Source organism: Poecilia reticulata, linkage group LG11 (genome assembly GCF_000633615.1).
Source record: "Poecilia reticulata strain Guanapo linkage group LG11, Guppy_female_1.0+MT, whole genome shotgun sequence".
NCBI classification, from domain to species: Eukaryota; Metazoa; Chordata; class Actinopteri; order Cyprinodontiformes; family Poeciliidae; genus Poecilia; species Poecilia reticulata.
In genome coordinates, this window is record NC_024341.1 from 6,093,117 (window position 1) to 6,120,935 (window position 27,819).

The following is a 27,819-nucleotide window of genomic DNA, read 5'->3' on the forward strand; positions in this document are numbered from 1 at the left end:
TTTGGCTAAGAATAATTATTGCACTGTCAGTGAATGACTTCTAATAGATGTTCTATATTTACCAGAAGAACACAGTAACGTCTTCATGAGCTCAAACTGACGAGAAAAAAAAGGATGCATGCTCTAAACCAGGGGTGCCCAAAGTCGGTCCTCGAGGGCCGGCATCCTGCATGTTTTAGTTCTCTCCCTCGATTAACGCACCTGGATCAAATGATGGCTCATTAGAAGGTCTAAGAAGAACAATTGCTGAAAAGGTTGTTGCTACCACCAGGGAGAGAGCTAAAATGTGCAGGATGTCGGCCCTCGAGGACCCACTTTGGGCACCGCTGCTCTAAACAGTTTAGACAAAGTTGTTTTTGGTTTCACCACTATTTACCTACTATTTTTCCTGCTATTCCAAGTATTCTTAAAAAATTGTCTGTTAGTCAGCAGCTCATGTGACCAAACCAGCCGAGGAGATGAAAAGCTAAAACTTGAGATGAGTTAAAACTTAAGCTAAATTTTTGTTAACTTATTGTTAAAATGTTAGCATTACTTAACTAGAGGTAATGTTAGCTAATGTTACCTCTAACTAACTAGAGGTTTTGCACAAGTTGCACTTGTTAGGTAACCCCAACATCACTTTGTCTTCTTAAAAGATAGAGGGACGTTTCTTAAAAATTGTCCAGGAATGATCCAAGGTATTTAAAACTTCCCATAGTTCCAACAGGTTGGCCATCAAGTGAAACTGGAACCACTTTCAGGTCTTGTTTACGCCATGTAATTAGCTCTACTTCCTTAATAAAATTAAAAGGTATGGTGTTTTGTGAGGGACTTTATCTTTTGCGTTTCCAGTAATGCCAGAATTAATAATAAATAATAAAGACTTTGGTATTCTTAGTAATTTATTTATATTAGTTGTGCTACCACCCCCGCGCCACTAGAGGCAGTAGCAGGCCCGAAAAAATGCTTTAAAGGAGCAGATTTAAAAGTACACCGAAAGCAACGGAAATATTTAAAAACTGTGAGCTGTGCTTAAGTAAATAAAAGAGAGAAGTTCAAATACATGCTGAGAGAGAAAYTCCTTCCTAAAGATAAAGCTAAATCCAGATTTAAAAAGAAAATTAAAACGGGARACCGCGGATAATATAGGAAATAGCGCCCCCTTCACTTCCGGAGTGCAATGATCCAATTTCCAAATAAGGTAAAAGGCTGACAGTGGTCCGTCCCCGCCCTTTTCTGTTTGCTGCAGCGAGGGCCTTCTCAATCATTCTGCTGCTGTACTGTTGTAGTACAGCCTTTGACCAGCAGAGAGAGCTGTGTGCACGTGAAGACCTGAGAAAAGGTAGCCCTTTGCAAAGTATTGTACCTGGAAGGCTGCGAGGCTTCATGTTACTTGAGCTCCCCATCATCAGTGACTTTATTATTCTAACAGGAGATGATTAATTATTTCTGATCGATAGGAATGTTTTATCTGATCGTACAATGTAACACGTGTTACAACGTAATGTGATACAATGTCATATGTTACAACAATATAACGTGTTACATGGGTAACGTGTTTCACACTTAACTTCCATTATGTTGTAACACATAATGTAACACATCGTAACACTAACATGTTACGATGTGTTCAATTGTAAAACGTGTTACAATGTAACACGTTACTGTATTACTTTAAAATGTTACATTGTAACTTTACAGTGTAACACATGTAACATGTTACAAAGTGTTCAATTGCAAGATGTTACAATGCAACATGTCCCACTGTGTTACAATGTTATATGTATTACATGGGTAACATGTTATACATTTAACACATTACATGGTAACAAAGTAACACATGTTACACTGTAACGTGTTGCATTGTGTTACAAATTGCTGCTGGTTAGTCTGAAGGAGCTCAATGTGGGAGTAGCATGGGAGGGTTTCTCTTTGAGCCAGAAGGACAGAAGCTTGGAAACAACATCTCTGAGAAGGTGGAGTATAATTCCAACCAGGCATTTCATACAGCTGGGTGGTTGCTACGGGAGATTGAGTGATTTCTCAAACATGCATCAAGGAATAATATAACATGATGTAATTCTCAAAAAACTCAATTTTTGAATAATACTGACCCCTTTAAAACCATGTATAATTTGATCCATCTATCAAATGAAATTCCAACAAAAAAAAATCTGAGTTTGTGGTTACAGCATCACAAACATGTACAAGAACTGAAAGAGTGTGAAGGCACACACTGTGCTCCAATCGGGCCTCCTTCTCAGCGGACGTCCAAGATGAGAGTAACACATAACAGGTTGAGCCATGTTTGGTTTATAGCAATTATGTCTTTTATTCTACTTTCCAATAAACAGAGAATATATCAGTCCCTTATTTGTACAAAAATACCTGAACAGGATACAATGTAGATCCAGGAGTTGCAGAGATAAATATGAAGCAAAGCCATGAGGGGTTTGAAGAATAACAAAAAAAAAATTTTTTTTTCCTTAATTCCCTGAAATGTTTTCTTTTGACTTCAGCTTATGTTGATTTCAACCCAACAATAACACACAGCCAACTCATGACTTTTTTTTTCCCATTTATTTGCATGAGTCACACAATGGGGATGTGTAGCTGATGCTGACCTGTTAGCTCCAGTAAGGTACACTTCACGGTACCTAACTGATGGTATGTGAACGCAACGTTTGGACGGCTGGCGGTTACAGGACTGTTACTGTGTAATAAGAGGCACCTGCTGAGAAATTTAGTCAAGAAGAAACAGAATCTAAGAAGTTAGTTACGCACCTTAAAATATGAGTATACGGATATAAAAAAAATCCTCTCGAGCTACAGCTCATCTTTGAACTACTTGTAGTGAAAAGTGTACAAAAGCTACAACTAAGATCACCATGGAATAAATGGTAATGTGTGTGCTCTCGATGAAACCCCGCCACGTACTGATAAGTGGAACATCATAAACATTTATGAGAGATGAGATAGAGTTGGGGGGATAAAACTTATTTTAAAAAAGGGGACTTTACAAGATGTGGCGTTAGAGTTGGATACTCTGAACAGCCTGTCAGCTTATATGCACTAATGTTCAGAAAATAAAATCCAGTTTGATCACAAAAAAAAATTAATACTGTATATACTGTGGTGCAGATGGCAAACATGTCAGCATACACACAATCAAGTAATCAAAGAAAAAGGACAACATACATCAATAAATCTGCCTAAAATTTACGGTATTATGAGTGAAAGCATAACACCCCTCCCCCCATACATAGTGATCTGTGACCTAGGTACAGTGTTAGATCTACTTCTCCATAGCTTCATATACTTTAGAAAACAGCCGACACTTTTAACTTTGTATGTTAAAACACTTGGACTTGTGTAAGGATTACATGGCAGCGCGGCAAAGGAGGAGAGCACGGCGTGGGGTTTGTGTTGCTCCTCTCAGAAGGACAATAAAGATTCACAGGTGAGCGCTAGGAATGCTGGGAAGCAGTGCTTTGTAAAAGTATTCACACCCCTTTAAACTTTTACTTCTTTTGCCATGGCACACCGAGAAAAAAGCGGAAGCAGGCAGTTTGGTCTGAAGAGACTAAAATTAGAATTTTTGGCCTGGATAAAAACGCTGTCTACGTTCAGCCGGTGAACGGCTCAACAGGTGCTCAAAGTAAGGCCCGAGGGCCATTTGCGGACCACAATTCCAGAATAAATTAGGATGAAACTACGACTTTTAAATCCAAATCTACTTAGAAAAATGTTTGATTTGATACAAAGTGATAATATTTTCCAAGTTTCCTGGTTTCCTTCTATCGTCTTGGTAACCAAAACCACATTTATTCATCAACTGATACTCCAAAATACACCAAATCTACTTTTATTTGCCGTATTAGAACTTGGTTAAATACAGTAAGTTTTTCCAAATGAAGACTGACCTCAATACCGTTTTTATTGCCGAGAACAGACGAATAGTTTTTGAGTTTTTTTTCTCAAATGAACCCAAAATAATAGGCAAACCGGATTCAAAAACCGTTTTGGATTGCTAAAAAACAAAAATACATTTTTTGTTAAAATAGTTCATACTGAGTTTATTGATGAGAAAGTAAAAAAAAAAAAAAAAAAAAAAAAAAAAACATTTTTGGTGCAAATTACATATTTTTTGGCTCGTTACTTTTGAGCTCACAATTTTGGCCCAGGAAACAGAGTTTCCTGGGCCAAAATTTGTTTAGATCAAAGGATATTCCTATGTTACAATGTCCCAGTTAAAGTTCCTATGTTACAATGTCCCAGTTAAAGTTCAGATATGTAATGCACTTGGTTTCAAAAAGTACCCAAATAAAAGAAAACATGGAATAGAACATTTCAAAGTGTGAATACTTTTGCCAGTACTGTGCTTCCATATAAATTCCTGTCTGCTCTGAATCTTTATCTTCCACTTGATCTCAGCCATCTGACAAGCAGTGCTCCTCCAACATATGTATAAAAAGAGGAAAGTAAATGGTTTGACGTTCAATTATGCCAAACAGAAACATTTTTCTACATGTTTATGAAATGATAGCTTACTGGCTGGACATGGATGGGTGGAGAAGGATGTGGGAAGGCCTGACCAGTGGAGCACAGAGCTACTCAACCGTAGTTCGGCCGATTGGTGGGTTGTGGACAAAACACAGCATCTATTCATTTTTGGCAAGGTGTCCTCTCACACACACAAAAACACACGCACACACCCTCTATCGTTTTCTTTTGGGAGGCGGAGCAGGAACGTGCGTTTTACCTCCTTGAATAAAAAAGAAAAGAAAAAAAAGTCGCAATTATGGAAGCTGTCTGATAAATTCTGACTGGAAACTTTTGTTCTGTGATATCTGAGATGAATTACACAAACAGCACAAGGTTTATTGATTCGCTTCACGTGTTGCCCTTAGCCACCCCTTTCTTAGCAACTTCCCATAGTGTCTTTTTCAGTGTCTTCCACAAATTGTGTAGATAGTATAAAGCAAAAAAAAGTAATTTAAAGTGAACTTCTATGAAACTACAGAAGCTTGCTACATTTTATTATGATAGTCTCGTCTTTCTCAGAGTAATTCACGCCGGTTTTATTTCAGTTTGGTTGTTTTTTTGTTTTTATTATGACCGCTAGTGTTATTGTTTTGACAGAAGTGTGGCTGTACGATCCTCCGACGCGTTCAGCCTGCGGACGGTTTGCTCAGAAAATAATGAAAATGTTTTGTAGAAAACCTGAACCAGGCAAGAACCTCATCCAAACTCCCCTTGTCGTATTTTTACATATAAATAAATGATGAAAACTGTCACATTCGGCATTTCTGCTAAACCAACAAAAAAACTTATGTATTTCTATATAAGGGGCAAATTAAACTTTTTGACAGTGATTTTCCAGAAATTCCAACATAAACGTACGAACAATTTCAACAACATAAAAGGCTTTAGTCTTTGAATTTGTATAACCTGAAACGATGTTTTGAAGAGAAAAAAAAATCCTCTTCGGATCTCTGCTAAATCTGGATAAAGTGACATTTTTGCAACCAAGGTTTACAAAGAGTTGGATTCTTTTAAACATGTTAAGGTTAAAGTTTACACGCACAGCAATCTTTCAAATCTTTACTTTATAATATGGACAATTCCAGTGTTCATGAGTAACACACACAGTTCTCTCCACATCCTAATAATTAATATTTTATAAAACCCTTTTACTGATAGATGGATTTCTTTTCATACAGCTGCTCTAGATCCTCCTCCTTTAGCTCATTAGGTTTTCTAGTACATGTATGTCTTGAGAATAAGATAACTGCAGGAAAAGGGTTTTTTTAAAATTCTGGTGAATCATTTGTTATTGAAAAGCTTCAGGTAATTCAGGGTTGATGATGATGAAAAGGAGCAGGCCCACAGCATCACAGATCCTCCATCATACCCAACAGCTGGCAGACTTTTTTTCACATTTTCATGCCAATCCTACTTAGTTTTTGTTCAGTTACCTCAGTGTTACCATTTAAAGTCCTCACGTTTAAAGATGGTAGAATATAATAACCTCTGTCAGGATCCCATTTGTTTCAACTTTTTGTTACTCTAACTGTACATATGAAAAAATAAAGGCAAGTGGTTTCATTGTAGACGTTTTCTCGCTTGTATGAAGTAAGGTGATGGGAAAGGCTGTTTATTAGGGAAGTCCAAAAGAGCCCAAATTTCATAAAAAATAAATCATTAAGATGGCTACTTAAATATGTTACTATCTTTAATACATGAAAAGCACAAAAAATAATTTATAAAATCTGTAATTTAACAAGTACATCAGAACTGTACTGTAATTAGAATATGTTTATTGCATTATTTTTCACCCTTATCAATTCATTTGAAGGACAGCAGCTCATTTTAATTCATTTTCAACGGGAGCCTTACCCATCAAAATAAGTGGGTAGGGCCAACATTGCTCTCAAGATGATTGGTTTGAAGTTTGTGCAAATAAACCAATCATAAAAAAACATTTAAAGGTTGTTTTTTTTAAGTGTCCCGCAACAAGTAAACCATGAGAAAACTTAATACTTAGATAACTATTTTAAAACGGATTTTAACTAATTTTACATAAATACCTTATATATTTAATAATTTGAATGCTATGGGATACATTCATAGAGTTTAGTTACATTATAGTTTTTTGTTTTTGGTTTAAGGAAAAATAACTTATTGAATTATTTATTTATTTATGACATTTTTGGCAATTTTGGAAAACAATACCCAACATGTCAGCCTTCAGTTAGGAACATTTCTAATCTGGTTTAATAGAAATATTGCAGTGCATGTAAACATCCCCATTGTCATGTGGATGCTGTTAGTTTGGCGCAATTTATTTTGAAATCTACTAATCTATAAATTTGTGGACTAAAGTTCAAGATTTAAGACAAGATTGTTGCCTGTATGGTAAATGTGATCTTTCCTAAATAAAAAAACAAACAAACAGGAGGGATGTGGGTAAAAATTCAGGACAAAAAAAAAAAAATAATAATAATTTTGACAATCAAGATAGCACAAGGACCCAGAAATGTAGCTCTGGAAAAAAAACCTCCTAATTTATATATATTAAAAAAAATGTGCTTTTTCATTAACGTGTAACTTAAATATCAGTTTATAATGTCAGAATAAAATTCAAGCTTTTGTTCAACTAAAATCTCAAATTATTTTTAATAAATTTACAAGCGCAAATAAAAAAGACTCCATATTTAGCATACAGCTCTAAAAGTGGCAAAAAACAAACAAAAAAAAAAGATAATTTTCAAAAATCTAACGCTATCCCTCAACATACTGGTTCACATAGTCACTCCAGATGTCCTTCCACCGCCTTCAAACCGCAAAAGTCTCACTGTATGTGCATTTTAAGATCGCTTCTTCAATTTCATACGCATGGCTCATCATTTTCACTTAAGGCAAGTGAAGCTCAGTCGACGGACGACCGGGTTCACATTTCAAGTCATTTGTTCAAATTCCATATTTAAAGTTAAAAAAAAAAAGTTACGAGAGTGCTTTTGTTGCTTTGTAGGAGGGAACAGTGGTCAGGATCCGAACGGGACAGCTCCAACCACAATCAGAATGATTCAAAATGTGCAAGCACTGAACTCGGATTAGACTCAGGAAAACATTCAGAAACAGATTCACCGACAAATATAACCCTTTTGATTAAAAAAAAAAGAAAAACAACAAAGAAACTGTAGAAGTTTGGGGGGCGGGACACTTTTCAGGAGTCTATAAAATTAGTATTCCTCCTTCTCTTCCTCAAAGTCTTGAGGAGCTGCAGCTGGTTCAGGAGCACATTCATTAAATTGCGGTGGTGTTGATGATGATGACGATGCTAGCCACACCAGAGGTTTTAAGACGCTCCTAAACCTCTCTGATGGGAGCTGCATAATCAGCTGGATCTCCGCCTTACATGCCGCCGCCACCCAATCGGAGCGGGCGGAGATTCACATGCGCGCGCCTTTTGCAGAAACAGAGCGGAGGAGAAAAAGGAGGCGGCTTCGCTTTAGCCAGAGAGCTGCTGCCTGTCCGCCCAGGAGTGCAAAACTAGTTCTGCGTTGAATTGACATGAATAAAAAACAGCATTAAATGACATCAAGTAATTAACTCTACAAGAGAGGCTTGTTACAGCCTTCCTGATTAAACATTCCTCTGTCCTTTTTTTTTCTTTTAAGCAAACCCTCGCCATCGCTGCTGCTCTGCTCGTCTTCAGCCGCTTCTTCCCTCCGTCCGTCCGTCCATCAGTCTGTCCCAACCGTTTGAGCTTCTGTGGAGACGACAGGATTGGGGGTTGCACCAAAGTGTGTGGAGTTGGAGGGGGGTTTGTGGATACGTCACTTTCAACCCGCTAATGTGATGAGGAGAGAGGGATGGGGGTGTCAGCTTATCCAGACTGGACTGCACAGGTTGAGAAACTCCTGGATCCGGTTTCAGTCAGAGCCAGCGAGGTTCCCGTCCATCCCTGATAATCAGTGAGGAAGTCGGAGGGTGGCGCTCCCTGCGGGCGACACAGCTTATCCGGCCTAGAGGGGAGGAGAAGGGGGTTTGGGAGGGAGATCCATTCGAAAGACCCTCAAACACTCCTGCTGTAAAACATGTCGCTTTAGTGGTCTTGCGTTTTCACAACTTTTTATGGTGTTTGACGAACCTACCGGACCCTCCAGGGAAAACAAAACAAAAGAAGGAACGTCGCTGGAGCCGAACAAAGCTATCTATCTATCGTTGCGACGCCACAGTCCAAACGGCGGTAAAGCGGAGAAAAACACCACAACCCAGGAGAAGGAGCTGAGACCGCTCCCAAAAACCCCATGGCCTTCTGCTTTCTCTCTCTCTCTCTCTCTCTCTCTTTCTCCTCAACCCCGCCTAGTCGGTGAGGGAGCAGGCAATGGGGGGAAATCTTCTGATGTGCAAAAAAAGTGGGGGGAGAGCTGTGTCAGGTGGGTGAAGTGTCACAAGGCTACAGCGGTGCAGGGGTGTTTGAGCTTGCAGGGCAGCACTCCTCTGTTGAGCTGGTAGAACTCCACCAGGTGGATCAGGTCCGTGAACTTGGTGGCGCCGTCGTCAAGGCTGAAAAAAACCTGGCCGTCCTCTTCCACCTGCGGGGCAGGAGCACAGCCACCGCATGTCAGATTAAAAGTTCTCCACCTGCTGGAGCTTTGATCTGTTTATTCATGCAAGCAACAAACTTAGAATTTGAACGTCTTTAAAATTTATTTTTGAAATGACAAAAAACAAAAATGCTTTTTAGCTCAAGGAAAAAGAGTTTGAATCTTTCTCATGAATGTTTTTTTGTTTTGTTATTTTAGGTCAAATCTTTACTCTAGACAAAAAAAAAGATTATATATTTCAAAACAACTATTACAACTATTTAGGTACTTTAGCTAATACAGCAGAAAAAAAATGGTCACGATTAGAAGTGGTGGAGACATTTTAAGACTTCATCAATCCTAATTCTTTACCAGTTGGTCAGATCTATTCTTTCGTGTGCCATCGGGTTGCTCATTTAAATGTTGAACCTAAAGCTGCGTTTCTGTTACAAATGTGCCTGAAACTCTGTCAATAGTCCACTAATGACAAAAAAACACAATTCCACAACTGCTGTTGTTCAATTGAAAAAGATACACAATTAAAATTACGTGTGAATAAGTTTGTTCACGCAATAAGTCGTTAAAAAATATCATCCTCCAACTACTTCCTGTCGTCGTCCTCTTCGTGGTTTGTGCCAGTGGTAACGTCCGGTTGTTCCAACCGGATGTGTTCCAATTTTGGTAACACTGAAAAACCGACTTATACTAATGCCAAAACCAGTGTGTCAAAATTGGACATCTACAGTCATGCCAAAAGTTTTGAGAATGATTCAAATGTTAATATTTACAAAGTCTACTGCTTCAGTTTTTATAATGGCAATTTGCATATACTCCAGAATGTTATAAAGAGTGATCAGCTTAACAGCAATTAATTGCAAAGTCAATATTTGCCTAGAAAATGAACTTTGTCCCCCAAAACACATTTCACCTTCATTGTAGCCCTGCCTTAAAAGGACCAGCTAACATCGTTTCAGTGATTGCTCCATTAACACAGGTGTGGGTGTTGATGAGGACAGGGCTGGAGATCAATCTGTCATGATTAAGTAAGACTGACACCACTGGACACTATAAAAAGAGGCTGGTTCTTGGCATCATTGTTTCTCTTCTGTGAACCATGGTTATCTCTAAAGAAACACGTGCAGTCGTCATTGCACTGCACTAAAATGGCCCAACAGGGAAGAGTATTGCAGCTAGAAAGATTGCACCTCAGTCAACAATCTATCGCATCATCAAGAACGTCAAGGAGAGAGGTTCCATTGTTGCCAAAAAGGCTCCAGGGCGCCCAAGAAAGACCAGCAAGCAAGGACAGTCTCTTAAAAGTGTTTCAGCTGCAGGATCGGGCTACCAGCAGTGCAGAGCTTGCTCAGGAATGGCAGCAGGCAGGTGTGAGTGCATCTGCACGCACTGTGAGGCGGAGACTCTTGGAGCAAGGCCTGGTCTCAAGGAGGGCAGCAAAGAAGCCACTTCTCTCCAGGAAAACATCAGGGACAGACTGATATTCTGCAAAAGGTACAGAGAGTGGACTGCTGAGGACTTGGGTAAAGTCATTTTCTCTGATGAATCCCCTTTCCGATTGTTTGGGACATCTGGAAAACGACTTGTTCGGAGAATACGAGATGAGCGCTACCACCAGTCTTGTCTCATGCCAACTGTAAAGCATCTTGAAACCATTCATGTGTGGGGTTGCTTCTCTGCCAAGGGAGTCGGCTCTCACTGTCTTGCCTAAAAACACAGCCATGAATAAAGAATGGTACCAGAATGTCCTCCGAGAGCAACTTCTCCCAACCGTCCAAGAGCAGTTTGGTGATGAACAATGCCTTTTCCAGCATGATGGAGCACCTTGYCATAAAGCAAAGGTGATAACTAACTGTCTCAGGGAACAAAACAGAGATTTTGGGTCGATGGCCTGGAAACTCCCCAGATCTTAATCCCACTGAAAACTTGTGGTCAATCATCAAGAGACGGGTGGACAAACAAAAACCTACGAATTCTGACAAAATGCAAGCATTGATTGTGCAAGACTGGACTGCTATCAGTCAGGATTTGGTCCAGAAGTTGATTGAGAGCATGCCAGGGAGAATTGCAGAGGTCCTGAAGAAGAGGGGTCAACACTGCAAATATTGACTTGCTGCATTAACTCATTCTAACTGTCAATAAAAGCTTTTGTTACTCATAATATGATTGCAATTGTATTTCTGTATGTGATGAAAACGTCTGACATACACACATGAAAACCAGAGGGCAGCAGATCATGTGAAAATATAATATTTGTGTCATTCTCAAAACTTTTGGCCATGATTGTATTATCAGCTTATGCAGTAAGGAGAGTTAAAACAGGGAAAAATGTTAAATAATAAATAAAAATTTTTTTTAAAATCCTGTTTATTTCCCCTACAACTTGAATTCTATGAAACATCAACATCACTAATGAAAAACAATATTTTTCATCTTCTGTAATTTAATTCATTTGCTTTTTTTGCAACAATGTAAAACACCTGGCGGACATTTACGAGCAGCTATGCTGCACTTTTTATCAAGAGTTTGTTGCTCTGCTTTACTGACCGGTAGGATCTGGAAGTGCTTGATCTTCTGGTGGTGGCACAGGGTGAGCACGAATGCCTTGGGATTACTCTGACTGTCCCGCAGCAGGAACAACCTGACAGGAAAGTGGACAAAAGAAAAAATAAAAGCTGGCAGACACTTAAGTTTTAAGTAAAATAGGATTTACACACTGACAAAAGCTTGATGAAAAAACTTTTTTGTTTTGTTTTCAAAAGTGATGCTGCCAAGTCAAAGAGCCTTCAATGCTTTCCATGACAGCAGTGGGAAAATATTAAAATATTTCTTTGCTTATTTTTTTGTCCCCTTTTTTGGTAAATTTCATAAAACGTCTGTGAACTCACCCATCTACTTGGCCTTGTTGTATAATCATTTTGTGGGCTTCCTCTCTCATGATACGACCGTGGAACCACACCTGTGTCCTGTGGATGACTGGGAGGAGAAACAGAAATGCGTGTGACTGTAAGGTGGTGGGGGAAGGCTGTCAGGCAGACTGGTGTTAGTGGTTTCAGTGGAAGTACCTGTGTTCATAGAGGATGGGTGCAGGGGGCTGGGGCTGCCCAGGACATTCATACGATGGGTTCTTTTCTTTAAGTAAGAAGAAAAATCAAATCACATTAAATACATAACTAAAGGAGGAATTAGTCTTTGGGTTTTACATATACATTATCTAATAAACTGGACACTCCGATACAGATATCTGAAGTTCAGTATCAGCCGGTACCGACCCAATACAAAAAACAGAGCCGAGTTAATGCAAAACTTTTCTTTTTATAAACCCAGACATACATGTACTTTATTACAAACTTATTAGATAACTCTCCACCAGTGAAGAACACTTAAATACAACAATAACTTCACAAACAACGTTTATCTGTTCAGTTCAGTACAACCAGGAGTTTAACAGTCAATGTGAAATAAATAGTAAAGAAACTGAAACTGACAAAAACAACCTGCAACAAACCTTCCAAATGGTTCAGAAAGAGCAATGAGGTGTTCTAACTATAGTGTAAAATAAATAAAGCATGATGTTGCCCAGAGAACAAAGCATAAAATTAGACTGAATAGATCTGCCCTCATGGATCGGGCCCATCATCAATTTTTTCCACTATCAGGACCGATAACAATGCATCTCTAGTTTTAAAGTTTATAACCAAACAGAGCAGTTTTAGATGATATATGAATGTTACAGCAAATTGAAATTTGAGAAGTGGTTGATTATATATGTTTATTTTCTTCCAACTACTCCTTTTCATTCAAATCTTTTGCTTATGTTCATTTTAACCAGCCAATGAACATTTTTAGAAACAAACATTTAAATCCAGAATTTCATAAGAAATGCATCAAGTGTTTTTTTTATTCGTCTCTGGTCACGCTACCAATACAGACATTTTTTTTTTCCCTCCAAGGCTGACCAGGCACTACCTGGTGTAGAGCGTCAAATAAAGTGTAGGAATTACTGAGGCAGAGCAATATTAATCACTGTCAGAACAAAAAGTCTCGTCTGTGTCAAAGAAATCCTCAGGAGAGCGAGGAGGAATACCAGACAAGACGTGACGAGTAAACCCGAAACACTGACCTCAAGGCAAAATTAGAAAATATCAGCTTTTTGTCGTTTTCTAGGTTATAAACCTGCTTACCCTCCAAGTTTGTCCCTCCTCCAGGGCGGCGCTCTGGGCCTCGACGGGATTGTCGATGACGCGGCCGGTTCTTCCTGAGAAGTCCATGGCAACCAGCGAGTTCTCGGATACGCTCCGCTGTCGGGAGGACAGGCGGAGAGAGGAGCAGGGCATGGGGGGAGGGACGCACGAGAAACGGGGTTGAGTTGTAGTGATTGGAGTGGGGGGGTAGAAAAAAGGGTCAGAGGTCAAACAAGCCAGACGCAGTCACTGAAGCATGACAAATCCTGTCTGCACACAGACCCACTTTAGTCAATCCACAAATGCTCCTCTGAGGAGAAGCAAAAGCCTGGATTTCTGACCGTACGGCTTAAATCGTCCACGTTCCCTTTGAACCTCAAAGAGAAAAGGCTTTTCTAACAATCAAATACCTTTAAAAAAAAAAAAAAACTTCTGAAACTAATGCTTTTTCCTGACAACATGAAATATGTTTCGATTATATTTTGTGCCTACAAAAAAAGCTCTAGAAACTGTTAATCAAACTAAATTGCAGAATTTATAACCCACTTTTTAAACTTTTTTTATATTTTATAGGGTCTTCATGTAAGAAACTGCTAGTATATCTGTCGTAATAAGCAATACATCAATTAATTGCACGATAAATTAAAACAAGCTCACTAATTTTCAGTTTGCTTAATTTATTGTTTTTCTCTTTCTACTAAAAGTCTTCAGTCTGGTGCTTTTTGATCTCAACTATCCATGTTTTTGAGGGATAATTTTGTTTACAGAGACTTAATCATTGATTTTATTCATTGTTCCCATTTTTGTTTATTTTGGATATTTCAAATGTCTTTCTGATACACCTTTTGCATTAAATCAATACTTTTTATAGGTTTTTGTCTCATTTCATCAGAAAATTTTTTTTGTACATTTTTATTTTTTTTTTACCAATTTACACTGTTGCTGCACTTCTGTTTTCTGCAGAATCCCTTTCTAATAACTGCACAGCAGTTTTTGTTATAATCTTGTACAGTATATTATTATTTTATTTATGAATTTTGACTTGACACATCAGGCTCAACAGGTACAAATGATGTCTAACAAAAAGATACAAAATGGTTCAATTCAAGTCATCAGTTTGAAACATCAGCTTATTTGTACAGCATAATATTATTATTGTTAATCATGATTTTTATACATTGTTTAAAAACCTTTTGTGAGTAATTTCATATCTGTTGCTCCACCTGAATTTCCTCTTTGCAGAACAATACATTTCTATTTTCATTTCCATTTCTAACTCTGCCAATAATTTTTGAATTCAGTGAACAAACTGTGTGACATTTTAATAAGTGTTTCCTTTATGCCTTCACTCCTCTGCCCCTCAAGCACAACGTGACAAAATGTTTGGCCAGAAATGTCTCAACTCGCTCCGGTGGCCCAGAGTTTTGTTTTTCCAAGATCACAGTGAACTGGTTCTTGCTAAGCAGGGAAACGTGACAGCTGGGTGGTGATGGGACGACGGCGGCAGCAGAGAGGAGATGCTCACCACGGGCCCAGAGAAAGACGAGTTGTTAACCTTCCTCTGCAGGGGCACATTGTAGTTCTGGTACAGGACAATCCCGTACTGTGGAGACGGCAGAGGAGACGGAGTCAGCTGTTAGAGCAGCGGACCCGAGTCCAAAACAAATAAAAGAGTCGTCATTACTTTGAGCAGTCGGAAGGCGGTCATCCAGCACGTCCTGCTCTGTTCGTCCTCGGCGCACAACATCTTGAGCTCCTTACAGTCACTCCTGGCTTTATTGGGCTGTCAACCAAGCAGAGGACACAGCGGGGTTTGAAATTAATGAGAAACACATTGGGAACACAAACATGGCCGAGCCCCGATTCCACGGGACACAAAAGTATCCAAACTGTTATGTTTCATAACACCGGGGTCACGCTTTAATGATCTCGATTTGAACAACGTGTTTTCAGATGGATCAGGGATTTTGACAGCAGCTGTTATGAAATATGTCAGTCTGGAGAAGACATAGATTAGACAATTGATAGTTTTATTACCGATATATAACGAGCCCTAAAAAATGACCAGTGAAATTGTGTAACTGCTCATTAAAGAGGGTATTTTATGTTTTGTGCATGTTAGAACTTGTTAATTTCAAATCTTGTTGGTTGTACCTTAGCTGGTTTCAATTATTTAAAAGGTAAAACAAGTCAACTGTCTTAAATCAACCAATAATGTGAAGGTTGCATGTTCCTCCAGCCTAAAACATGCATCGCTGCAGGTCGCATCGCTCTTTTAAATGCATGGCCACCATGTTGGATTAAGTGGTTGGTGTTGGTGAAAATTGTCCATCTTTACCACCTGAAAAATGGACTTCAGAGAGTTTTTGTGGATTTTTTCCCCCAACTGAGTCAAATAGTGAAAAAAGGGAAATATTTCCTCTTTTAATGCTACCTTTGCATCCCCCAGCCCCCATCAAGTGTAAAAAGAGAGCTGAAAGGTTTAGAGGGGGGCGACATGCTCTACCATCCAGAGCTTATCCCACTAGGCTTATCCCAGATCAGCAGGTGACCCACCACAGATAACGCATGGAGCAGAGACTGTGTTTAACCCCCTGGTGGGCGGCGTTAACCCTTGTGTCCTCTGACACAGATACACACATGATACCCTGCGAGCAAAGAGGGAGCAGAGTCTCTTATTATGAAGAGGTGGCATTAAAGACCACAAGTTGCCCTCTAAACTGGGACGTCTCAGTGATGAAGAAATGGCTAGGATCGCTAAACCCGACCACACAAATCTCTGTTCTCTCAGGGAGAAGTCGCTTAGGATGGCAGGAAACACGCAGGTTGTACCTTAATGCAGAACTGGAAGTCTGCAGGGGCGTTGTGAAGCTTCCTCCCAGTGATGATGGTGTAAATGTTACTGTCCTCCAGATCTGAGAGCAGCTGCAGATGTCTGGGTTCCTGTGGGCAGAAAGAAAACAGATTATAGATTATAAATGGAAAAAGAAAAAGTAGATACATCATCTTATTAGTTGAAGTTAAAAAAAAAAAAAAAACATGTTTCTCGCCTTGGATGTTCCTTTAGTTGAGTAGTAAAGGCCTGAGCGTCGCAGGAACATGTAGAGCTTCTTCCAGGACTTTCTTCCTGGCTCCTTCACATACAGGTAGCCCTGGATCTCAGGACAGCTGCTGGAGTTCAGAAAATTCTACAAATAAAACATTAAAAGCAAAATTACATCAAATAAGAACGGTATGGATGGATTACATACATGATTAAATGAAGAAGATGAATCATAAAGGCTCCTGTCCATTTTTGTCTCAATGCATTATACTTTTATTTTACTTTTCAACTTGTAGAACATAATGCTATGCCCATCAAAGCTTGATGCTCTTTTGGTGTTGCTGATCTACAGCAGAAGTAATTCTGCTATAATTGTGACGTTCATTTCCACGGGTTTTTAACTTGAAATGCCTTTTGTCTGGTTTGCTGTTAGGATTTAACTTCCTCATTTACAGAGTCTTTCAAAAATGTTTATTCCTCTTTTCATATTTTACATGACGGATTCCATCGACAGTCCGTCCATTCGCTGTGCACTCCTCAAATTTGGCTTTAATGGAGGAGTGGCAACAAGAAATATTTTGTTGAAACTAATCTGTTACAAGTTGTGTTTGCTTCCAGCCATGAAATTTAACTTTTCAATTTTATCTTGAAATAAGACAGAACTAACTTACAAGTGACTTTTCAGCAAGATGTAGATTGTTTAAGATCAATAATTCCTTAATATTGATGAAAAAGTACTTGGTCCACTGGCAGATTGTTTCACTTAGGAAAATTTTTTCCAAGTCTTGAGAAGATATTTGCACCAATACATTTGGAAACTACAAAAGACTTGAAATTGGGGGGCAAAGGTCAACAACCCCAAGTACAAATCCAGAGATCAAATCATATTCTTGCATATTTTTGCACTGCAAAAACCCAAAATCGCACTTGATATTTTTGGTCTGGTTTCTTGGAGAAGACATTTTTCTCACATTACAAGTTAGGTAAATTCCACTGGCAGATTATTTCACTTATATTTATAACTTTTTCAACAGTATTAAGGAATTATTGATCTAAAACAAGCTCTTACATCTTGCTGAATAGTTACTTGTAATTTAGTTTTGTCTTATTTCAAGTGTACTAAGATATTTGAACTAGAAACCCGACCAGAATTACTTTGTTAAATTTTGTGCTTTTGCAGTCTGATAAAATGGCCTAATCAAAGTCCAGGCCTAATTTCAATTCAGAATTTATGGAAAGACTTCAAATTAGATGCTCACAGATGCTTTTTATCAAATTTGACAGAGCTTGAGCCACTTTCAACACAAATACAAATGTGTGAAACACTTTTCAGATTCTTACAGCATTTAAAGACACGCATCACTTTTGTTCATAAATTGGCCACTTCAACCAAATATGCATTTCCTTGTGCTGGTCTGACACTTAAAACCACAGATAACATACATTTCTTTAGAGTTTGGGGTTGAAACATGGCAAAATGAGAATCGTTCAAGAGGCAGGAATACTTTCGCAAAGCCATCTGTGCATCCGATGAGATGCAAGTGATATTTACAGAGAATTTTTAGGACGTTAAATTAGTTTTTAACTTTTTAGCAGGTAGCTTTCTCACCTGTAAGAGCTGTGACTGAGGGATCGAACCGTCAGACTCATGACACAAAGCCACCATATGCTCTGGAAAAAAGTTCTGGATGGGAAAGGAGGAGACAAACCAACACGCTGACAATGGCTGTCAGAGAAAGGGACAAAGAAAGACACAGTCACCTGAAACCACTTAGAGCATGCAAGAGCTAAGAGAGGACAGCGTCTCTTTTTACAGAATAGATCTGTGTGTGTGTGTGTGTGTGTGTGTGTGTGTGTGTGTGTGTAATGGGCACGAGGGCTCAAACGCTAAGTGGTGGGAAGTGAAAGAGGGCACTCCAGCCTTGCAGTAGATGCAGTATGATCTCACCCGCTGATGTAATCCCCTTTAGCCAGCAGCACCACTCTTAGCGTGATTGACAGGCTGCAGCCAGCACTCTGCTGTTTTACTGGGCTCATTACCACAGGGCTGAGATCACCTGCTGGCTCTGAGACACACCTAAATCATCCCGGCAGTAATGTCATTCTATACAGCTGCAGAGAGCACCCAGCTGAGTTCACATCACCAGAAGATAGATGCCATGCAGAGTAGCTAACGGCCTGGCTGGCTGGCACCAGGTTACTGAGACATGAAGAACCGCATATCAAGCTGCTGCGATACTCGAGCTAACAAAAAAATAAAAACAAAGTTAGAAAATAATTTTGCAAAGGTGCAAACAGACATTGTCCAGCTTATTAAAGTTTCTCCTCATTTTTTAATGATTTCAGGCTGCATCGCTAGCTAACTAACACTGTGCAGCTTTGATTTACTGGATCTTATTCAATAACTCTGATTCTTTTGCTTCTTTACAGCAAATATCCACCCAGCTTACCTCCTAAATTAGCCAGCAGAGAGTTACTTTTAATATGTTGACTAGTTTTGTTCATCAGGAGAAAAACCCAGTGAGAACTTAACATGTTTCAGAGTCACTGTGTTGTTAATATTCCCAAGCTTCCAGCTAAACATGTTTACACATCTTCTCTTAGCAAATTGGCACTTTTATTGGACATTTTATTTTAATTTTACATATTGGATCCTACTTTGCAATAGCTGCTTATTTTTTTCTTATATTTGCAGATAATGGCCAAATATTTGCTTACTTTCATTTTTTTTTTCATTCCTATTAAATGTTTCAGATCAACGCGGTGTTAGGATGAGACAAAGATTGCATGAGCAAATGCAAAAAAAACCAACAAAAAAACAACCTGGTTTCATTTGAAACTGGTTTCAAATGATGGTAAATGGCCTTTACCTGTAATGAAAATATATTAATTGTTGAAAAAAATCCAGAAAACAGAACTGCTCCCAATCTTAGTTAGTTAACCTCATTAAAAAACTTTGTTCCATTTCCCAAACACAACCAGCCAGATCTGTATAATCAATAACTCACATTAATCTAACCCATCCTGGCTGTTCTAATACATTTAGAACAGCCAGGATGTTCTAAATGTACATCCTGGCTGTACATTTTCACACTAAAAACTAAATAGTTTTTAGAGTGAAACTATTTTTGATTTGTCAAATTAAACTGAGTTAGAACTGTCTCCAACTTTAATTACAGCCAATTAAGTCATAAAATGAAAGTTTTGTTTAAGAAATACCATCCCTTTTGTTTCCTTCCTGAATATTCAATCCCAAATATTTTAAGTGACAAGTTATTTTAAAGTATTCCATGAAATAAGCAGCCTTATGGGTTAACATAAGTATGCAACTTTAATTACTTTTGAAGCTATTTAAACTTTTCATTGTTTAATAAATTTTAAAAAGTTGAATAAAAACTTGAGAAGTGCTTCAAGTAAAATAACAAAAAAATTATTCCTCTTTAGATGAAAAAAAGTCGCATTATTAGCATTTCAAATTTAAAGCAGAACTTCCACAGTAAGTAAAAGAAGATTAAAAGTGTGGACTGGATCTTCACAGCAGTGAATAAACCACAGAAATGCTCCATCTGCGGGCAGCTTGAGGGAATCTTTGCCCCAGCTCAAAGTGTCTAAACGATGGCTAAATGTTTACTGCTAGTCAACTGTTTGCCTCCTGACATACTGACCTAAACATGGTGAAACATTACACCAAACATCAGCATGTGAGCATTGATTTATCGTCATCAATGTGCTTGTAACATGATAGCAGCAGCATGTGCTGAAACTCAGGATCACAGAGCAGATTCAGCCCCTCTAGACTGAGTCAAGGAGAAAACAAAATGTGAAAACGTGATCGTCTTGTTACATTTAAGGTGAAAACAAAATAATTATCCCTTAGCTGTGTATACCCAAAACTATCAAGGGTGGAAAAATAATAACTAGAGGGACTCTGCTGTGTGTGTGTGTGTGTGTGTGTGTGTGTGTGTGTGTGTGTGTGTGCGTGTGTGCGTGCGTGCGTGCGTGCGTGTGTGTTTGTGAGAAAGGAGCTGCGTGCTAAGAGCAAGCAGTCATGGAGAGGTCAAATCAGGGATGCGAGAAACTCACGAGGGGGTTCCTGAAGAATTCATATTTGGCATAGTTCTTCCTGAAGAGGAATTTGCTGTCGCTGCTCATGGAGGCCTGCACCTGAACCACCAGCTCGTGGTCCTCCACACACCTCTCTGTGAGAACAAGAGCAGATGTGCAAAGTTAGCATCGCGTCACGCATTGGTGAGAAAAACCTCGTCTTTGAAATCTATTTCACGTGCAGCAGCGACACTCATATGGTCTTATAACTTCAAATGTTGAATTATGTGGAACGTTTCAGTCAGATATGCAGATGGAAATAATGTCGCCCCGTTTGGCGCCATTATATCGAAATCAAATCAAATTTTATTCGCATAGCGCATTTCAGCAACAATTCAGTTCAACGTGCTTCACATCATAAAAACACAAAAATCAACTATTGAAATATAAAATGTTTCCAAGTGTCGTCATCACACATCAAAATGTTGGTTAGCGTTTCATTTATTGTGGTACAAAAGCACCTCTAAGCAGGTGGTTTTTTAATCCAAAAGGAACTCAGTGTTTCGACTGTTTCACAATTTTCCAAAAGTTTGTTCCAGATATGTATTTAGTTATAAGCAGTGCCAATTCTGTCATGTGGAGCAGGAGGTTTAATTTTGGCCTCATCTAGCCAGAACACCTTGCACATATTTGCCGTGTCCTCTTTTCGTCTATTGGCATCTCTCCTTCAGTAAATTTACCCCTACATTAATTTAAAATTTTCATTTAAAAACCATATATCAATTTCCCTCCCACTTCACAATCAGGCACATTTTGTTTGGCCTATCAAATAAAATCCCAGGAAAACACACAAATTCTAATGGTTATTGTGTTAATTTAGTCGCCAAAAGGGTTTTGGCAGTTTTTGCCAAGAAGAACTGAACAAAAAAGCCAGAATGACTAATGCTGAGATGAAACTGTTGACATTTTTTGTCAACTAATAAAACTGCAGCAAAAATGTTCCAGGGAGATTAAATATAATTACAAGTTTTAGTCAAGTGGGAAGGAGGGGATGGTTTGAAAGGTAGCCAATGAGAGAGGAAAGAAATGAAATGATTATATTGTATGATAGCAGAAGTGATACTTGCTGTAACAATATTAATATTCCAATTGTGCATTTTATGATAATTTCATTTTGAAATGATACATGTGAACTTGGAAGACTAAGATTGAGCTACTGGCACTGCTTCCACCATTGTTAATTTAATGAATCATGTGTGTACTGTGCTTAAATACACACCCCAGGATTTGGCCGTTTTAGAATTGGGAAAAAAGGGAAAAGTAATTAAAGTTGCATTATATAAGAAGCAATGAAAAATAGCAATTAATTTGTGCCTCTGGGTATTGTAAAATTAACTTTTATTTCTTCCACCCTAGAGTAAATACTTCAGCAAGGTTTCAAGAAATTATTTTCCATAAAGACCCAAGAGGTCGTAAAAAAGCGTGCCTCTTGGGTAAATTGACAATCAATTTAATCGAGTAGGTTCTCGACTAAGGCCCCTTTTACATGGAACCGGTCTTCAGTTAAGCCGAAACATATTTTTGTTGCCATCCAGTCGCTCGTTTCTGTCACAACATTAAAGCCGTTGACACATTTGACTAAACCTTTACTAAAATGTGCAACATTGTGTAGTTGTATTATAACAACATGGGAAAATAATCAAAGCCTACTAATACTTGTGCAAGGCAATTTAGTTTCACTCCTGATGTCACACTTAGTAATTTCATCAGAGATGTAGCGTTTTAACCCAAAAATTTATCAACTAAGGCAGATGTTGAATGTATTACAAAAATGTGTCAAATTTCGACAGAACATGCGTTGACATCCTCTCTACCCTTCAAGCAGACACACCCGTTCGCAACAACCCACCATAGAGTAAAAACCCAGTCAGAAATGTTAGCCTGACTTAGTCACATCAGTCCCAAAGCACCAGTGTTCAGATTAACTGTCCTTTTTTCCCTCCATTCACGCCACCAGCAGGGGTGCTTTGCCTCTATATTTATCATTACATCCCCAGTTCAACTCTTGCATACAATGACGCAGCAAGAAAAATCGCCTGTTACTATGAGACGAGTAAAAAAGGAGGAGGAGGGAGGAAGTGAGAGGGGGTTCTGAGATGTTGAATGAGGAGGGGCTGTGGAAAAAAGCAGAGGCACTGTGAGGCAGGCGGGGAGGAGGTGAAGGTGGAGAGGAGAAGTGGTGTGAGATGGAGGAGGAGGAGGAGGAGGAAGTGAGGATGAGGAGGGGGGCCTTGCAGAAAGGATGATGTCATGTATTTAGGCTGATTGCTGAGAGCAGCAAAGCCATAAGCAAAGTACAAGCCACAAATACACAAGCACACATTAAGAGCCTGACCTGCCCACTCACTGCTCTCCTTTCCTCCGTCTCTCTACAGCTATTCCTGAACAATGACGGTTAAAGGTTACACCATTATCCTACAGCTCACTTTTTTAAAATCATGTTGAAATCACTCAAGCTTTAATAAAACTAAGGTTTTATTTTACTTTTTGTTTTGTGAAAGTGTGGTCACCGTTTGTGCTAAAAACAGCTTTGTGGCTGAGCGTCGGGTGGAAATGTCTGGACTCCGGTTGTGTGCGCGCTCACAGGCGTGCTGGCTACAAGCAGGGGAATTTCCTGTGCAAGGTTAACGGGAGATTGATTGGCCGGGACAGCTAGGGGCTCGTCCGACGGTGAGCCGCCATTGGCCCATCGAGGTTCTGGTATGACGCTTTAAGTCCAGACCTCTCGCCCTGTCCAAATCCTCTCCCCCTCCCCACACCTCCTAAACACCTCCTCTTTCTTTCTGTCTCCTGCTTTTTCTTCATCTCTCTCTCTTTCGTTCTTCGCCCGCCCCCCCCCTCTTCCTCGCTCTCTGCAACTCACATTCCATCTCTTCAGTGTACTTTTTTTTTTCCAGAAACACAGCTCAAGCAGGAAAACGCACAAAGCGATTCTTTGACTCTATAAATACGATGCTGGTAAGAGGACAAAGAAAGATTCAGTTAAGAAAAAAAAAAAAAGAAATTAATAAAGCTTCAAAGGGAGACCCAGCAAAAAAAAGTGAGTGGGAAAAGCGGCTCTTTCTTCTCTCCTTTTCCCCTTTTCAGCCCCCCTTGAGTAAATTATTTTGGGAGGGTGCAGGGATGGTAAGTAGAACATGGAAAACGGATAATCCCGCAACTGCCACACCTCCCTCATCAGGAGATGCAGGCGTACGCGCGTTCAGCCCATGCTAGGGACGCGTTTGGGAGCACCGGCTTCAACGCCCTGCCCAAACAAGCTTATTATGCACATCCACACTGCAATCTGCAACTTCAAGGGTTTAAGGTTGAAATGCACAGACAAACCGCCATCACCTCTCTTACTCAGTTAGCCATTTTCAGTTTTAGCAAGACGTTTAGGAATGACGCCGGAGACGGAGCAAAGCTGCAAGAAGCTTTTAGAAAGGAAACCGTTCTCTAGAGACACTGCAAAAACAAATCTTGGCAAGTATTTTTGTCTGTTTCTAGTGGAAATATATTAGTACACTTGAAATAAGACAAAACTAACTTCTAACAACTAACAAGAAACTTTTCAGTGAGATATAGGAGATTTTTTTAAGTCAATAATTCCGTGATATTGATAAAAGTACTTATTTTGCTGGCAGATTATTTCACTTAGATGGGAAAAATGTCTTTTTATAAGTAAAATAGTACTTTTTCATCAACATTATTCACTTAAATCTGGCTCCAATATCTTGCTGAAAAGTTACTTGTAAGTTAGCTTTAGTTTATTTTAATGCATAAAGATATTTGAACTAGAAGCTGGATCAAAAACACTTGGTAAGACACTTAAAGTAAATAGGTCATTTTTCCAACTACCTTCTTTAGCATCTTTAAAATGTGACAAGCAATCTCCTTCAGCTTTGTGATCCTGATCACAAAGATGCAGATCGGGTGGAAGAAAAAAAAAGAAAACATCCATGATGTAAATTTTATCATCGGAGGGAAGCACCTGAAATCCTATCCTGCCGTCAAATACTGCACCCGAGCAGTCCTTTCAAAGTGTGATATTGTACACACTGACATTGCGATCACAACTGCAACTCAACATATTGTGTGGCTCTAGTTGCAATGCAGCACAGTCATTAAAATACACAAAAAAAACAAAACAAAAGGAGGAGCATGTAATGCTACGTCTAATGAGCTTGGAGGTTGAGGATTAGGTTACAGGTGGGACTAGTACATCGTCTTTTTATAAATAGTTACATATGAATTCATTTGGAGACATAACATACAGAGTTTCCAACACATCCATTCATTTAAAATCTCAGGGTTTCACTCCTTTGCGCCACACTGAAGCCCCTGCTAAACTCCGGCACACCCCAGATAGAGTCCATCTACCTCTGCAGAGGCACCAAAAGATCCACAAGCACAGAAAAGACCCGCTGTAGGCAAATAAACACGGCTATAGTGGAAAATTTTTCCCATTTAATCTGGTTTATATGCTTTAACTGTGTATATCGGTGCTTTTGTACACCATTAAGTCTGATAAAAGTAGCCGTCGTCAATTCCAGACAATTAAAATCGCTTTAAATCTGATCGCGATAATCTGAATCCATGCAAAATGTAAGATAGGATTAAAGTTTGACTTCTATAGAGGCAAAAATTAGCCATTTTCCCTGTAGGCGCCTCGGTGCGTCAGAGCCACGCCAGGACGAGTTCCCCTACCGAGGCCGAGGACGGGGTGGTGCTCTACCAGCGTCCAGGCGTTGTCGTCCACACAGTGGCTCTTGTAGACCAGCAGCTGACACACGTCTCTCGCCGTCATGTCGGCTGGAATCTCCACCACTTTGCCGGCGCCATCCTCGCTCCAAACCTTCACGATCTGAAGAGACACACAGCACAAATGAGCACGAGAACAGTGGAGGTCATGTTTTCCATGAGCAGGAGAAAGAGAGAGAAGAGAAAATAAATAAATAAAAAAAAAGTGTGGTGCACGGTGTGTCCCGAGTTGCTCCCAGGAATTAGATTATGCAGAGAAAATAATAATTAAACAGCAGTGTCTAAATTTACCTCCATGACCAGGTCCACCCTTAAAAAAGGCTGTGTTCACATGATTCTGTCACTCGAACATGAAGTGGGCTTTAAAAAAAAAAAAAAACCCCAGAAGGATGACGTCCAAGAAAGGCTGGCCTGCCCCTGCGCCTTCAGTTCAGCCCTTTTTGTTCACAACACAACCAAACTTCGTCCAACACCAACAAATACGCATCTGAACCTCTGAAAAAAAAAAATCCCACGCGCAAAAAACGGACGCCTTCGGATAAGTCTACACAAAAAAATTACAGAAAAAAGAAGATCCTTCTTTTAAAAAATCCCACACTCACACTTCGAGATTGAAATAAGTCGGTGAGTTTGTAACGTGTTGAATTTTGTCATTAAAAATGTCACCGCTTGGAGCTGCGAGCGGGTCGGGTTTAAAGCAGGAGAACCTCCCATTGTTGCGCCATTTTGAACCATTCCAGCCCAGTGCCCAAAGCGACATTTAAACCGGGTGTAATGTTGCCCTCATTCGAGTGAGCTGCTGCACAGATAACCCTCGCACAGGACTCTCTCTCACTGAGGGGGGAACTGACATCAGAAAGTGTCTGCAAACCACAGAAATGATGCTGCAACGCCCGGAGAACCTCATATAAGTGTGCATGCTTGTGTGTTTTTCGCCCCTCGTCGAAGCAGAAATATTTTTCTGCAACTGAAAAAACGCTGCTTTAGATGACATGAAACAAGACAGAAAAACCGGTGATGGCCAAGGGGGCTGGACGGGAGGAGGAGGAGAGAGGGAGGGAGCGAAAGAGAGAGGGAGGGGGCGGAAAATGAAGTCGGGACGAAAGCTCTGCAAAGTTTAAAAAGAAATAAAATAACTCAAAAGGATTTAAAACATAAACTGCCTGGGAAAAAAATAAAAACACAAAACATCACCAGGAGCAAGAGCAGCGACACAAAGGCTCACTCTGAAATCCGAAACAACGTCACTGCACTTTTTCTGCCCTCTGCAAAACCCCAAAGACTGCCTCCTCTCTTCCCACAAGCCCCCTGACAAGTAAAAAAAAAAAAAAAAAAAAAAGTTAATGTATGACGCATGAGTTTTTGTTTTGAGAAAACTTTTAAAAACACTAAACCAAGAAAAAAAAGAAAAAAAAAGAAAAAGCATGCTTCCAAACTGACACTCAGTCGCTTCTGGAAAACCCGACACAAGCTTCAAAACAGAAAACTGGAAAAGAAACACACACAACACACACACACACACAGGTCCCTTACCTCCACAGCCTGTAAGAGGCAACAGTCTGGAGAGCAGGATGGCATTTTCACACTGAGACGCTCTCCAGTGACACGGAGGGACACAGAGGGAGGGAGGAGGAAGTCAGGAAGGGAGAGAGAGAGGGAGACTGAGCAAGGGAGGAGAGAGAGAGAGAGGAAAGGAAGGACAGATTGGCGAGGCGAATGCAGGAGAGGTAACGGGGGCGGGGGGAAAAAGAGAGGGAGAGGAAGTGACAGAGGAAGGACGAAAGTAAAGGAGAGACGGAGGAGGCTGCCTGTTGTTCCCGTGCTTAGCTGCGAGGAGCGGTATGAGCAGTCGCTCCTTTCCTCCTTCTCCTCCTCCTCTTCCTCCTAGTGGATTAACCCAGAGTGGGATTTTTTTTTTTCTTTAACCAGGGAGCTGCTACCTGTCACGTACTCCCTTATCTCCAGGGTTGTGTTTCATCCACCTGATCCCCCCCTGTGTCCAAAAAACTATCTCCGTCAGCTCCTTTTACTGATGGCGCCACACCATCTCTGCCCCCTCTTTTTAAGACACGCCCACCACTCCTCAAGCACACATGCAGACGAGCTCAAACTACTGAGCCAATCGCAGGACGGAGAGACTCATCCCTTATTCTTCTGCATCTTCTGACATTTCCTTTGAGCGGGCTTGACGGTTTCAATTTCTAGCCCCTCCCTTTGCCTCCTGTCCTCTTCCTCCTCCTCCTCCTCAGCTGCATGTGAAATACTGGGCAGAAGTGTTAGGGCCATAGCAACATGTGTAATGCACACCGACAGCTTGAACATTCAAAAGAAAAAAGAAAAAAGAGGGAAAAAGAAAAATTTGAAGTGGGAACTAATGGGATGCGGAGGCGAACGGATAATGTGCCACGCGTTTGGGGCGAAACTGGAAGGGTCAAGGAAGAGCTAAACAATTGCAAAGAGGGGGGGAGAGAAAGAGGAGTGGAGAAAAAAAAGATCTATGGAGGAATGTCAGTAATGCAATACTGAGTCATAATCAGGCTCATGTGTAGAACCCAGGCCAAACCCAGCTGGCCTCTAATACAGTGTGCGTGAGAACTTTGAGGCACACACACACACACACACACACACACACACACACACACACACACACACA

General features: G+C 39.9%; 1 protein-coding gene across 5 annotated transcripts in view; it reads right to left on the minus strand.

The window, feature by feature from the left end:
- Positions 1-2,289: 2,289 nt before the first annotated feature.
- Positions 2,290-27,819, minus strand: part of LOC103472075 (growth factor receptor-bound protein 10-like) — a 58,384-nt gene continuing 32,854 nt past the window's right edge. For 4 of the 5 annotated variants that reach the window (XM_008421453.1, XM_017307576.1, XM_008421452.2 and 1 more), the window contains 12 exons: positions 25,113-25,269; positions 20,403-20,518; positions 17,929-18,045; positions 16,327-16,464; positions 16,109-16,219; positions 14,961-15,059; positions 14,802-14,879; positions 13,277-13,393; positions 12,158-12,224; positions 11,981-12,068; positions 11,640-11,733; positions 2,290-9,086 (listed from right to left, as the gene is read on the minus strand). In XM_008421453.1, the coding sequence (XP_008419675.1) occupies positions 8,940-9,086; positions 11,640-11,733; positions 11,981-12,068; positions 12,158-12,224; positions 13,277-13,393; positions 14,802-14,879; positions 14,961-15,059; positions 16,109-16,219; positions 16,327-16,464; positions 17,929-18,045; positions 20,403-20,518; positions 25,113-25,269 (1,329 nt within the window). In that variant the 3' untranslated portion in view covers positions 2,290-8,939. The remainder of the gene's footprint in view (positions 9,087-11,639; positions 11,734-11,980; positions 12,069-12,157; positions 12,225-13,276; positions 13,394-14,801; positions 14,880-14,960; positions 15,060-16,108; positions 16,220-16,326; positions 16,465-17,928; positions 18,046-20,402; positions 20,519-25,112; positions 25,270-27,819) is intronic. The other variant, XM_008421454.2, reaches the window with a different exon arrangement.